Raw genomic sequence first — 14,321 nt, forward strand, 5'->3', positions numbered from 1 at the left:
AGTGCTCTGTCAAACTCTTCACGCAAAATCATATCACCCATTTCATCTTCATCCTCATCCATTTCGATAATATTGTCCTCAAGTACATCGCCCTTGTATAGGCCCTCTATATACTCCTCCCACCTTTCTGCTTTCCCTTCTTTGCTTAGAATTCGGTTTCTATCTGGGTTCTTGATATTCATACAAGTGGTTCTCTTTTCTATAAGGAGTCTCTTTAATTTTCCTGTAGGCAGTATCTATCTTACCCCTAGTGAGGTAAGGCTCTACATCCTTACATTTGTCCTCTAGCCATCCCTGTTTAGCCATTTTGCACTTCCTGTCGATCTCATTTTTGAGACGTTTGTATTCCTTTTTGCCTGCTTCATTTACTGCGTTTTTATATTTTTTCCTTTCATCAATTAAATTCAATATTTCTTCTGTTACCCAAGGGTTTCTACTAGCCCTCGTCTTTTTACGTATTTGATCCTCTGCTGCCTTCACTATCTCATCCCTCAAAGCTACCCATTCTTCTTCTACTGTATTTCTTTCCCCCATTCCTGTCAATTGCTCCCTTATGCTCTCCCTGAAACTCTGTACAATCTCTGGTTCTTTCAGTTTATCCAAGTCCCATCTCCTTAAATTCCCACCTTTTTGCAGTTTCCTCAGTTTTAATCTACAGTTCATAACCAATAGATTGTGGTCAGAGTCCACATCTGCCCCTGGAAATGTCTTACAATTTAAAACCTGGTTCCTAAATCTCTGTCTTACCATTATATAATCTATCTGATAGCTTTTAGTATCTCCAGGGTTCTTCCATGTATACAACCTTCTTTTATGATTCTTAAACCAAGTACTAGCTATGATTAAGTTATGCTCTGCGCAAAATTCTACCAGGCGGCTTCCTCTTTCATTTCTTAGCCCCAATCCATATTCACCTAATATGTTTCCTTCTCTTCCTTTTCCTACTGATGAATTCCAGTCACTCATGACATAGATACGTAATTGCGACGGATATTTATGTTTACTTATGTAATTACCACAGATCTTTTCTTCAGTTACCCATGTAAATAAATAAAGTACACTATCGTAATCTTCCTCTGCTGCAGTTGGACAGACTGACTGTTTCCCTTGTAGTGTTCCCTGTACTCGGTGTTCTGCCGTGAAAATATAAAATAGAAAATCTGATTGGGTTTTGAATTTTGGGTTGTTTCAGTTACGGATAAGGCGGACTTCGTAATATTGATTGAGATAGTGCTGTAATATGACCGTGCATGGCAGACTGGGTTGGCAACACTACAAATACTGACTGTACGGAAATAGCATCAGAAACTAGTGGAAATTTACCTTATAATCTTGTTAGAAACGCAGTACTAATTACAATATAGACTTCATGACTGTCCTCCTAATTCCCTTGTAGGACGAGCCGTCTTTCACTTTTCTCCGTCTGTTGAAAACTTCTTCAAGTTGTCACTGTCATGATCAATTCACAAATTTGGCGATAACCACCTCGAATCACTATTGAAACAATCTCGCTTTGTAATATAATTTTAATTTCTACCCAAAAGCACATTCAACACGGCGCGGAAAAATACACGTCTTTCGTATCAAGACAAGAGAGAGAGAGTAATCAATTAGCTGTTAAAAACAAAACCTACGCAAAAGTAAAAAAAAAAAAATTAAAATTATTTATAAAAATCGGTCGCTGGCGCAGCGCTCTTCCGCATGCGCTATCGTAAATTATATCTTTGTATTGGCGGAGGCGCGGTAGTCAAAGTACCATTACACCCTGTGTAGGGGCTGTGCACTTGGGTTTTCCTTCCTGGAACGACCAGAGCTAGAATTCTGGAAAGGGCACCAGCCATTTTGAATTTCCCGCCAATTCCCGGGTGGAAAGATGAGGATGTGACATCAGCACAGCACTGGGACAAAGAAATTCCCGCCATTTATGAAATTCCCACGATTTTTTTGACCGCCAATAAAGCAGGTGGAGGAGGGGGAGGGCTAATTTGCATAATTAAATTAATTAATTTTCGTAATTAAATCGCAATGGTGCCTTATCCATCTCTAAAACCCTGTCTAGGCTACCAAGAGATAAAATTGCTGTTCTTAGGTAATGAATTTGACAAAGAGATTAGTAAAAAGATTTATTTCAGAAGGCAAGTGAAAATTACATTTTAAGCAATACATTATGAACATGAAGCATTATCACAGATTAGTAGTTTTGTAAAAACTATAATAGAAATAACAATGATTGTAGTAATGAGATTATTCTAATTCACACAACATAATGCTTCAATGCTTTTATTTTCTCTTGGGGATAACCTCAATCCATATCTTTCCAGTAGGTAATGTTAGTATCTTATTCTCTTCCCGAACTCAGCAACTCGCTCACCACTTAATGAATGTTAAAGATGAACAGTTCGCACATTGGTTTCACTTTGCGAGGGGGCGGGATTCACGCAGAATGGGATAATAAATCGCCATAGTAGCTATATGTATGGGCAGGTGCAATTCCTGGTGCCAACACATAAGCAAGGCATTGCGTTTTATTTAGTAGGCAGAAATCGTTGGTGGCAAACTCTCATGGCCATTCAGTGAACTGGACAAAATGAACAGCTATCTCTGCCTGTCAAAGTACCTGCGCTGTTGGAGAATGTTATCTTTGCAAAAAGACAACAGATGTGTTTCATGCCTGACAGATCAACATTCCTTTTTCTATGGCTTGTGCGACGATACCTAGCACACATGTTCATCGAGTGGTGATTTAGTTTAGGAGGTATAGTGGCTATAGGGATGTTGAAAGGCACTGGTGTACTGCAGACATTATTTGGTATTTGACGTGGGTGCTGAATACTGTCTGTCTGCGGCTCTGATCTGACTGCAAGTTTGATTGTGACCACAACCGCTGCAGTCCAGATGGCTCTGGCAGTGAGGTGACCCCTGGCACACATGCTGTCAGCAGCGGCTGGCGTCAGAGCAGGTGAAGCAGCTGGCTCCCAGCGCCCTCTTGAGTCGGCGGAGTGCCTGCTCCTCGTACTGGACGTCGCCCGCCTGGTGCCACTCCAGGTAGGTACGGGTGTCCATGAGGAACCGCAGGTGCCGCGGCAGCGCCGAACGTTCCAGCGGTTCCAGCTCCAGCAGGATGATGAACTCGCGCTGCGACGGGTCCAGCGTACGGTGGTTCGCCAAGTCCATCTCCCACAGGCACCACTGCAACAGCGGGCGCTCGCGTGACACACGTCTTTACATATCACTTTAGCCTGTTAAGTATGATTATAAAATCAGTCGAGGCATCGTGATATACTCTGAGTGGCAAGCTCTCTTCAAACGTGGGTAAATTCAAGGTAATGCCCATAGCGAAGAGAACGATCCCGTTAGTGTCTGATTACAAGATTAGTGGTGACCATCCGGAGTATGTCGCGTTGTTTGAATATTAAGTGGAGATGTTGAGGATTGTGGGAAGTGTCTGCCACACAGTTAATCAAATTAGCATGCAGTCTTTGAGACTGTAGATGTACTATCCCACTTTCAGAGGAATATTATCCACACAGTCTTCAAGATAACAAAGACAGACAAATTCGAGAACTGTCATTGAAACAGCTTAACAGCTCATGCATCCGACAAGAATAATGCAGAAGAATAGAAAATGAAATTGGTCAGCCTGGCTTTAGGAAAGTTAAAGGCACCAGATCCACCTTGATAGCTGAGAGGTCAAAGTGTGTTTGCTATCATATGGGGGACGATAGTTCAGTTCGCATTAACGTCAGAGATTTTTCTTGAGCGGGAAGACTGGAATCAGGTGGTCTGCCTCGTGAAGATAACTGATGAGCTACAAGAGTGTTGTTCCAGACAGCTGATGCCATATTATAGAGGATAACACGGCGGCCGGTACGCGTCGTGTGGTCTCCACGACTGATCATATAATTACTTTAAAGTTATCTAGCGGCAATTCTGACGTCGCGCTTCTTAATGGGAGTAAGATTTAAGAAATTCAAGAGAGTTTCGTAGGACTTGTCAACCTTGGAAAAGCTTCGCACAACGTATACTGGTGCAAGACCACTGAAATTCTAAGAAAAGTAGGTATACGCTGTAGTAAAACGGGGACATTGTATACTATCCGCAAGAACCAAGAGGGAACAATAAAAATGTAAGAACAGGGCAGGAGTGTTCAGAGCAAAAAAGAAAAAAAACAGGATATAGGGAATGTACAGTCTGACTTAAGCGCAGAATATGAATTAGAGTAAACCAGGCAAAGCAGCAGAAATGGGATCAGCGAACATGTTAATATCAAAATTGGGATCTAGATAGTTGACAAAGTGCACGAACTTCGGCATTGCGAAATCAATACAATATATGACATGTTAACATCAAACTGAGTTCTATGTAGTTGACGAAGTGAACGAACTGTGGCTTTTTGAAATAAAAAAAAGAACGTATGACAGAGGAAGCAAGGAACATATAAGAATCAGAGTAGTACGTTCAGGCACAGTATTCATCAAACTAGGTCTACTAATATCAAACAGAAGCCTCAATTTCAGTAAGAAATTTTGTAACAATGTCCATGTGGAACACAGCATTGTGCGGAAGTGAATCACTGATTGTGGAAAAACCGGAAAAGATGATGATGGAAGCGTCTCAGGTGTGGCGTTACACAAGCGTGGTGAGAATTAACCTCACGGATAAGGTAATACATTTTGAGGTCCTCTGCGGAATCGCTGAGAAAATGTATATGAGGAAAACACAGACTAGACGATGGGACATGATTTTGCACATTTGTGAAGACATTAGGGAATTCCTCCCATGGTGCTATAGATAGCCGTGGGGAACAAAAACTCTAGAGGAAGACAAAGTTTGTGACACTGTTGTTGCTGTCTCCAGTAAGAAGACTCGTTTGATGCAGCTCTCAGCGCTCCTCTATCCGTGCAAGTCCCTTCATCTCAAAATAACTACTGCAACCTACATCCTTCTGAATATGCTTACTGTATTCATCTCTTGGTCTACCCTCCTCACTTCCCTCTAATAGTAAACTGGCGATCCGTTGATGTCTCAGTACGTGTCCTATCAACCGATCATTTCTTTTTGTCAAGTTGTGCCACGAATTTCTTGTTTCCGCAGTTCTATTCAGTACCTCCTCATTAGTTACGGGAGTACAAATCCATTCCGTACAAGGACACGATCCAGACAAATATGTCCAGAAAACATTTTCTAACACTTAAATCTGTATTAATTGTTAAAAATTTTCTCTTCTTTAGAAGCGCTTTTCTTGCCCCACCGTCTTCAAGGTTATAGTTGGCAACCAACTCAACAACTCACTGGACACCAGTTTCGCAAGTTAAATATGTCACGAATTCCCACCTCTTGAAAGTAAAAGTAACAGCATCCTCTCTTCCTGCAAGACAGTGGTGCAACATCTACGGGATTCGCACAAACCTCGTTATCTACTACAAGAGCTTAACTCAATTGGTATTTTCAGAATGTTCGCGATGCGACCGATGTCGAGTTGAAGAGCAAATAGTTCCCCGCCTAGCCCTGGTTTGCTCCGATACATCATTCAGGAGTGCGTTAAAAGACATCAACGACCTCATTACCAAAGCGTTGGATTGGCTGGCCCACAGTTACCTGCGTAGGTGATTAAAAAAAGTTCAATGGACAAAGTAGATGTCTGTTCATTTAGTTTAAGTTTTTAATATCTACTGCAAATTTTAATTTATTTATTGCAATTTGCGTAAGTTCATTCGAAGAAATAAATAAATAAACAAACTGAAGATGTTAGTCTGACAAGAAGCCCCTTAAGTGCGAGGCTACTAAAGGCCGATGATATTTATGGCATTCGACGCTCCACATATTGGCTACTAATGGCAACAGGGGGCGGAACTGGAGGTATCAAGTTGCGGGCACAGCGTGGGGCTGTTGAGCGTAGTTGAACATCTTAGTCGACTAGTAACTCACATCAGTGCTCAGTGCTAGTGGTGTTGATACAAATCAGAGCAGTGGCAAGGATAAACAGAGCTAATATTGCATTATATTTACAACAACATTTGCCGAAGTTGACATTTCGTCAGAAAGGAGCCAAAGAATTTCGCAAAGTGAGAAAGAAGTGACAGATGAAATATTAGCGTTTCTGCAAGATGAGTCACTGGAATGTGTGGTGGTGTATATTCTCGACTGTGGAGAATGTACACGAGGAGTACAATGATGACGATACGTGCTTAACAAGTGAAAGCGATATTGAAACTGTTTTCGAGTCAAGTAGTTCACCAGCCTTGTCGGTCAGGGAGCCACAGATCTCGTCTCCACCAAAAGTTGTGAAGGGCAATCATTGTCCAACGAGTGGGTGCTAAACATAATTACGTACATGGAAGACCATACGCAGCATAGTAAAAAAAAATTTGAACAGAATTACATCAAGATGAGACGGATTGCCGATGAGAGCTCCGACATTTATGACCAAGACATAAGAAGTTACAAAAACTGATATTCTATGACTAGGTCTCTGTTAATAATGCCATACTCAGCCGCAAAGTCGCCATTCCGCTCTGGAACAAACCATGTTTAGTCTCTCAATCATCTTCCCCTGAATTCATTTTAAAGATCCTACGGTAACCAATGCTGATTGCATTCATTCACCTTTACTGTGACAATGAAGTAGTGACTCAGGACTTGTGTTTATGTTGTGTGAAGACGTCCACAAACACTTCCCGACAGATTGCCAAAGTACGAATTAATTATCTCCCTGTGGTAATTCAACTGGTATTACTGAAATATGTTATAAACTAGTTAACTATTGGATAAGACGATAACCGGTAGGCTTTGTTACCTAAAAACTAACGGAAGAACGTTCGACTAATCTTCATGTCAAAGTTCGAAGAGTGAAACTGCACATCACCTAACATGCTGTGATGCTGGTTGTGCTGTGAGACAAAGCAAAATTTTTATTACCAATGAATAAAATGCATTTTTGGGACAGCGCCAAAGGAAGTTTCCTGCTGCGATCACTGTAATACAAGTACACTTACTCACATGCGAGTGCTGTATCTAAATATCAGTAATGGCGAAAACATTCTATAAGGAAATCACATGTTAACGAACACTAATAGGCAAGCTACAGTATATAGGTGCGCCAAGTTACTGATTCATGTGTGCTATTGCACTTCTGTAGAACATATTACTCAGCCAATATTCTGCAGCCCCTGAGGAACATCCATCGTCTGCAAACTCGCAGCCAAGAATGAGGTCCCGTCCCCAAGATTTTAAAAGGCTCTCGTCCACACCGAAGTGCTCGATTTCGAATTGAGTCAATAGGCGATTGCCAAGATCCGCCAGAAGCCAGGCCTCTTCCCCTTGTTGAAAAAAAATAAAATTTTGGACTCACGGCAAGTCTGGCTCCACGATTACGCTGTCCACTGGAAAAATTCCATCCCCTCGAGGATTAGCAGGCGGGAGGAAGTTCCTTCACCTCCAGCGACGGCTTTTTAGGGAAAAACGATTGTAGATTGCACTACCCACAGGTTTTCCAGGTACTTTTCCTGCAAATTTGACGCCATAGCTGGCTGTGCAAGCCACAAGCAAATCCCGCGACCTCGTTTCCTTACGTCTCTCATTACGAAGTACACAAAATGCGGTTTGCAACGTGAGTGTTGCTTTCTCAGAAACGTGCATCTGCTGTGTAAACAACAAAAATTTGTTCACGAGCCTGTTAGTGGTTGTCAGAAATTGGTGGAGAAAACTGTGAGGAATATAGTGGACACGTCGGTTGAGTGACCAACAATTCTTTACGAATATTTAAAAATTTGATTTCGCGTTCCTGTGGAGTAATGAATTCCAGGCAACACACATTTTTCCTACTATAAAATACAGGATAGGACCTCCGCGTGGCATTGTATTGTGATATTCGTTACTTTTAACGTTATACAGCCACCGTTCCTGTTCCATTGCGTCTACTAAAATGCAGATTCTGAGCTATGTCGTTGTCTCTGTAGTATACGCTGTACCAAATTGTAAGAGATCAAACAGTGACATCAGTCTTGCAGTTCATTGCCCATGTTCCCTGGCATGTTCACTAAATTGAACGAATTCACTCATGAACTGAGAGTGTTCTCATCCATAATATGTATAAAGCAGAGTGTATGTGAGTGTATCCAGGATCTCCTCGCAAACCCCTGCATCAATTTCCACCAAATTCGGGACATTAATATCAGGTCTCACAATTATCAGCACTGTGGAGTTTGTAATCTCCTAGCTCCAATAGGTACAGAATAGGGGCGCTTTTTTCCAGCCCCTGGTATGTACGCCAACCTACATGACAGGTTTGTTATGTGAAAGAATAGTACTAGCTTGGCAAATCGAAACGGTTTTCTGGGCCTCGACATGTAGGCTGCTGTGCATGACAGGTGTGTTGTGTTGGAGTTGTATTGGCATACTTCATCGAACTGCTTTCTGTGGTGGCCTGTGTGGCAGGACCAAGTAAATGAGTTTCAAGCCCCTGATATGTAACGTACCCTGTATGACAATTGTGTTATGGGAGTAGTAATGCCCTGCTTCACTGAACTGTACTGCAGGGACAACACATGCCTATGAGCATGGCTACAGACAGGGTGACATGGATAGAGAACGGGATGGAAAGAGCGAGAGGGAGGAGGAAACGGATGGAGAGAGGGGAAGGAAGAGGAAGAGAAGAACAGACAGTGGGGAGGAGGAGATAGTCAGATATGGGAAGATGAGGTCGAGAGACAGAGGGAGGAAGAGGTGGACACAGAGAGGGATAGGATGAAGGGTGTTCAATACATGTGTCGAATGCATATGCAGGTGTAGCCATGGGGAAAAGATGAATTTACACGTAACATAGTATGTTTATACATTAAATTAAAAAGGAGGTTTCAGAATATTTTAGAAACGATGGTGAATGATAAAATATTAGGTTCGTGCATAAATTCGTAGCGTTTCTCTGTTAGTTTAATGAACACAGTAGTTATCAGTAACAGAGGGTGAATCACCTAAAATTCACACCACGTACGTTGCAGAGGCGGAAAGTGCTACCGATGTGGGGTTTTCACAGAACGGATTGGTGGTCATTTATTAGCCATTAAACAGATTGTAATAATAAGTATAAAGTGTATTTTTGTGCAAAAATACTTTTTAAGTATTGATATTAACAAACTAAAATTAGGGTAAAGTAAAAAGTCAGTGGTATTTGTTGCAGGATTCTACTGCGCGTTGTTTACGAGATATCGTATTTTGTAAAGTTCCCACACTGACACTTGTTTGTGACACTCAACTTGCGTAGTTGCTTGGTAGGATGTTTTTATGTTTGTTTACAGTGCGCTTGCGTGTTCCTTGAGTGCTTTGCGACTTGCTAGTCAATTAGTGTGTGAGTAGACGATGGAATTTACCAAAGCAGAAAAAGTCGACATGCTCATGACGTATGGAGAGGGTAGGAAGAATGCAGTTCGTTCTTGTACAATGTATGCGGCAAGATATCCCAATAGACGTCAACCATCTTGCCAACTACCTGAAAGTTGTTGTGTAACACTTAGACAACGTAACAGAAGGAACAGGCGACGACAGAAGAGGGGAGAAAATGTTCTTGCTGTTGGTGCAGTTGATCCGCACGTTTGCTTCTGTACAATTGCACAAGAAAGTGGCATGCGTCAGGCAAGTGACTATCGACATAGGTTCCATTCCCATCAAATCTCTCTCCGTCAGGAGCTGCGTCTGTACATAGGCATTAAGACAGGATGCTCCAGATATATTCTGTATCTTGTTTAGTGATAAAGCTACATTTACCAATCATGGCAAATTAAACTGCCGAAACGTGCACTATTGGTCTGTTAAGAAGCCCCGTTGGCTTCGTCAGATGGAATGTGAGCGTCAATGGAGTATAAATGTGTGATGTGGAATAGTGAACCGTCAGCTCACAGGGCCGTTTTCATAGATGGAACACTGAAGGAGCACAAGTATCGCAGCCTTTTTCCACGGATGCTAGAAGACGTTCCTCTGCAGACTAGGAGCAACCTGTGGTTCCAGCATGATGGCTGTGGAGCACATACTGCACGAAATACTACAGCATATCTTCACGAACTGTTTCCAAATCGCGAACTGGACACAGAGGACCTCTACCTTCGCAGGACCGTTTCCGTGACTTGACACGTGTTGACTTTTTCCAGTGGGGAAAGCTGGAAGACGCTGTCCAAATGGACGTGCCAACCACACCCAATGATATGCAACGACGTATTACTGCAGCCTACTCTCACATCTCTGCTGAAATGCTAGCACGTGTACAGCAGTCGTTCTACCAGGTGTACCGGTATGAAATGAGTGTTTTTTTTTGTGAAAATGAAACACTAATTTTGAATTGAAAAGTAAAGACATTTTATTCAAGGTACTGACCATTGCTTTCTATACATTTTGACCACCTTTCTGGCAATTTGTGGACACCTAGCCAATAATATAAATGTTCGTCTTTTGAAGCAAACCAATCAGACTCCCAGTTTTCGACTTCTTCAAAGGAATTGAAGTGTTCCTCAGCCAATGCGTGTCCCATTGATGAAAACAGATGGTAGTCGGAAGGGGCGAAGTCTGGTGAATACGGCGGGTGGGGTAGCAGCTCCCAGCCAAGTGTTTTGATTGTATCCTGAATCAGTTTTGCTTTGTGTGCTGGTGCATTGTCGTGTTAAAAATTACTTTGCCATGTCTTCTGGCCCATTCTGGTGTTTTTTTATCAGTGCATAGTTCAAATTGATCATTTGTTGTCCGTAGCGATTAGTACTCACAATTTCACCGGGTTTTAGAAGCTCGTGATACACCACACCTTTCTGATCCCACCAAACACAGTCTTCTGGCCGAATCGATCTGGTTTTGCAGTCGATGTTGATGGTTGTCCCTGATTAACCCATGATTTTTCCCGTTTAGGATTCTTAAAATAAATCCATTTTTCATCGCCAGTAACAGTTCGATGCAAAATTGATTTTCTTTCATGTCTTTGAGGCAAAACTTGACAAATGGTTTTTCGGTTTTCCATCTGTCTTTGATTCAATTCAGGTGGCACCCGTTTTCCACACGTTTGGATCTTTCCCATAGCTTTAGAGCGGTCAGAAATTGTTGTGCTACATTTAGCATTGCTGCCATTTGCTTATGAGTCAAAGTATCATCTTCATCCAATATTGCTTGCAATTAGGCGTCTTCGAACTTTTTTGGTGGTCTTCCACGTTCTTCATTTCTTACATGAAAATCATTATTTCTGAACCGTTGAAACCATGTTTTGCATGTTGCTTATGATAGAGCATTATCACTATATGCCTCGACAAGCATTCGATGCGACTCTGCAGCACTTTGTTTCAAATTAAAACAAAAAATTGATGCTTTCCGCAAATCATCATTTTCTGGTAAAAAATTCGACATTGTTAACTCGATGAAAACATATGATGTTGTTTGTTCCATGACTTGATGTATACTAAATATCTTTGACAGATGTCATACCAACCAAATAAACAAAAATTAAGTCTCGTTCACAACAAATGTTCCCTATCGACACATTTGATCTTAACTCTCATTTCATACCGCTACACTTGGTATACCAGACTGGAATCGTGCGTTGCCGCTGCCGGTGATCATTTTGGGCACAACCTGTGATGGTCAGTTGTCTCGTTACTGGTCAGAATCCACACAACTACTGTGTACTCTAGTGAAGTTTTTTAGTGTTTGCTATACCACAGGTACTGTTCAAGTTTCGGCGTGGGAACTTTTCAAAGTACAATATCTCGTGAACGACTCGCACTAGAATCCCTCAAGAAATACCTCTGACATTCGGATTTACCCTTCTTTTAGTCTGTTAATTTCAATGGGCATTGTTCCATTTAAAAAGGGTATGTTTGCACAAAAATACACTTTCTAAATGTTATTACAATCTGTTGACTGGCTAACAATACGAGTACATGACTACCAAACCATTCCGTGAAAGAAACTTCCCGGCAGATTAAAACTGTGTGCCCGACCGAGACTCAAACTCGGGACCTTTGCCTTTCGCGGGCAAGTGCTCTACCATCTTTTTTTAAAATTAATTAATTAAAGAGAAAAACAGTAAATACAACAAAATATAACATATTCTGTCTTTTTTTCCCACGGGCGAGTGCTCTTCCAACTTTTTTATTTTTATTTTTTTTTACTTTTGTTTATTGAACACCCGGAGAGTACATATGTATATATACACAAAGCAACAGTTCTTCAAGGTACCAGTTAAACATATACAAATGAGTGTTAGGTAAACAAATTATTAGAATAACATTAAATACAACAAAATATAACATATCCTGTTTTCTTTTCTTTTTTTTTAATAATTTGTACTGAACAAACTAAAAGTACATATATATTCACAATGAAAGACTTCTTCAAGGTACAATACCATTTAAACATATAGAAATGACTGTTAGTTAAGCAAAAAAATAAATTAATTAATTAAAGAGAAAAACATTACATACAACAAAATATAACATATTCTGTCTTCTTCAGGGGGGTCAAGGAAGACGCTGCGGAGATAACCGGCAAAAGTTTGTCGGTAAGACGGTTTTCAGGTGAGGGTGCTATGCGCGGTCACAACTTTGTACCAGAAGTCAAGAAATGTATGCGGACCACTTTGAAAGAGGTATTCTAAAGCCTGTCCTCGAAACCAGATGAGGGTATGGTGCTTCGCAAGAGGGTAGTGAAATGTCTGGGGCAACAACAGGAAATCCGGGGTTACCGTCATTGGCGGGGCACGGAGGTAAAAGCCCAAGATTCGTTGGATGAGGAGCCATACGTTTTGTTTCAGGGGGCACGTAACACGGTGCTCGTCGGTGTCTTCGAGCTGACAGTCAGGGCACAGTGGGGAGGTGGCCAGTCCTATGCGACAAAGTCTACTATTAGTCGGGAATTTTCCATAGACTAAAACATACCAGAGTGCAGACACAGACGACGGTAAAAAGGGTGCATGTACACACCCCCAAACCGTGCGTCAGTTAATGTCAGGATGCTGTAGCACCATGGGGTCGCGAGGGTTGGACAGCATAAACAAACGATAATAATCTTTTGTACGGGGCGGACGGGTGACTGGAAGATCGGCCCGAACGTAGCTGAGTTCTAGGAAACAATTGGCGACGTGGTACAGTAATGGAGAATTAGGTGCCACATTGATCGCTGGATCGAGAGAAGCTGATCGGAGGATATCTAAGAGACTGCGTGTTAAGGACGGAATCGTCCCCTGCCAGTGCCGCAACAGAGTGTGGACAAAGAGTGCAGAAGATCGTGCCCGCACGTTGATGAGTCCGAGGCCACCTTTTGCAGGAGGCAATGTTAGAGTGTTGTAGCGGACTTTGAAAAGTGCCCCTGCTGACACGAAAGCTGATTGGATGCGGCGGGCAAGGAGTAACGGCATTGGGAGGATCTGGGCGACTTGTACCAGTTTAGGGGATACATACATGTTGACATAGGACACACGTTGGAGTTGGTTTAAGTTACGGTGCACTTGACCGCGGACATGGTTCCGAATCGACTGCAAAAGCCGCCGGTATGCCAGGGCCACTGTGCGGTGTGTGGAGCTCGTAAATTCGATACCCAAGTAATGAAAGGTGGTCCTGACTGGGAGTGGGCTCGGCACCATAGCCGGGAGGCCGCGCCCAATGTGCATCATAGTCGATTTACGGACATTAAGAATGCTACCAGAAAGACGTCCATACTGGTGGATCCATTGGATGGCGTCATTGAGTTCCGTGGAGGAGCAGGTGAGAAAGAGGAGATCGTCCGCATAAGCCCTACAGTGAAAGGTGTAGTCACGCAAAGTGAGGCCGTGCAGCCTAGAGGTAAGTCCAGTGATGAGGGGCTCAAGTGCAATGGCATATACTAAAGTAGACATAGGGCATCCTTGACGTACAGAGCGGCGTATAGGACCGCGGGAAGTAGTAACCGGCGAGTGGCATTGACAAAATGTAATGGGAACCCCATACGTGTCGCCACCATGAGGAGGAATGGGTGTCGAACGCGATCAAAGGCACTCGTGAAATCGACGGATACCAGTGCTGCACAAAGGCGACAAACCGACGCCAGTGCAATGAGGTCACGGCATTCTCCTAGGGCTGTTTGTAAGGTGGCCCCACAACCACGTGCAGTCTGCTCAGGTGAAAGGACCGTAGGTAAGACGGTGCGTATGCGCGCTGCTAAGAGGCGTGCATAGATTTTATAGTGTGCATTCAGTAGTGTAATGGGGCGATATGCAGAGACATGAGACCCTCCCTTCGGTTTAGGCACAGGTAGAAGAATGCTAGTGACGATATCAGGTGGAATTGGGAAGGACGGAGTAAAGAGTTCCTGAATCA

The 14,321-nt window shown here is 42.5% G+C and overlaps 1 protein-coding gene across 1 annotated transcript in view; it reads right to left on the reverse strand.

Annotated features, from left to right (window-relative positions):
• Nucleotides 1–2,108: 2,108 nt before the first annotated feature.
• The window catches only part of LOC126335826 (toll-like receptor 2), a 41,176-nt gene continuing 28,963 nt past the window's right edge, over nt 2,109–14,321 (reverse strand). The window contains exon 3 of the mRNA XM_049999292.1: nt 2,109–3,189. Coding sequence (XP_049855249.1) covers nt 2,935–3,189 — 255 coding nt within the window. The 3' untranslated portion in view covers nt 2,109–2,934. The remainder of the gene's footprint in view (nt 3,190–14,321) is intronic.

The sequence above is a fragment of the Schistocerca gregaria genome, chromosome 2, assembly GCF_023897955.1.
Source record: "Schistocerca gregaria isolate iqSchGreg1 chromosome 2, iqSchGreg1.2, whole genome shotgun sequence".
Classification (NCBI taxonomy): Eukaryota; Metazoa; Arthropoda; class Insecta; order Orthoptera; family Acrididae; genus Schistocerca; species Schistocerca gregaria.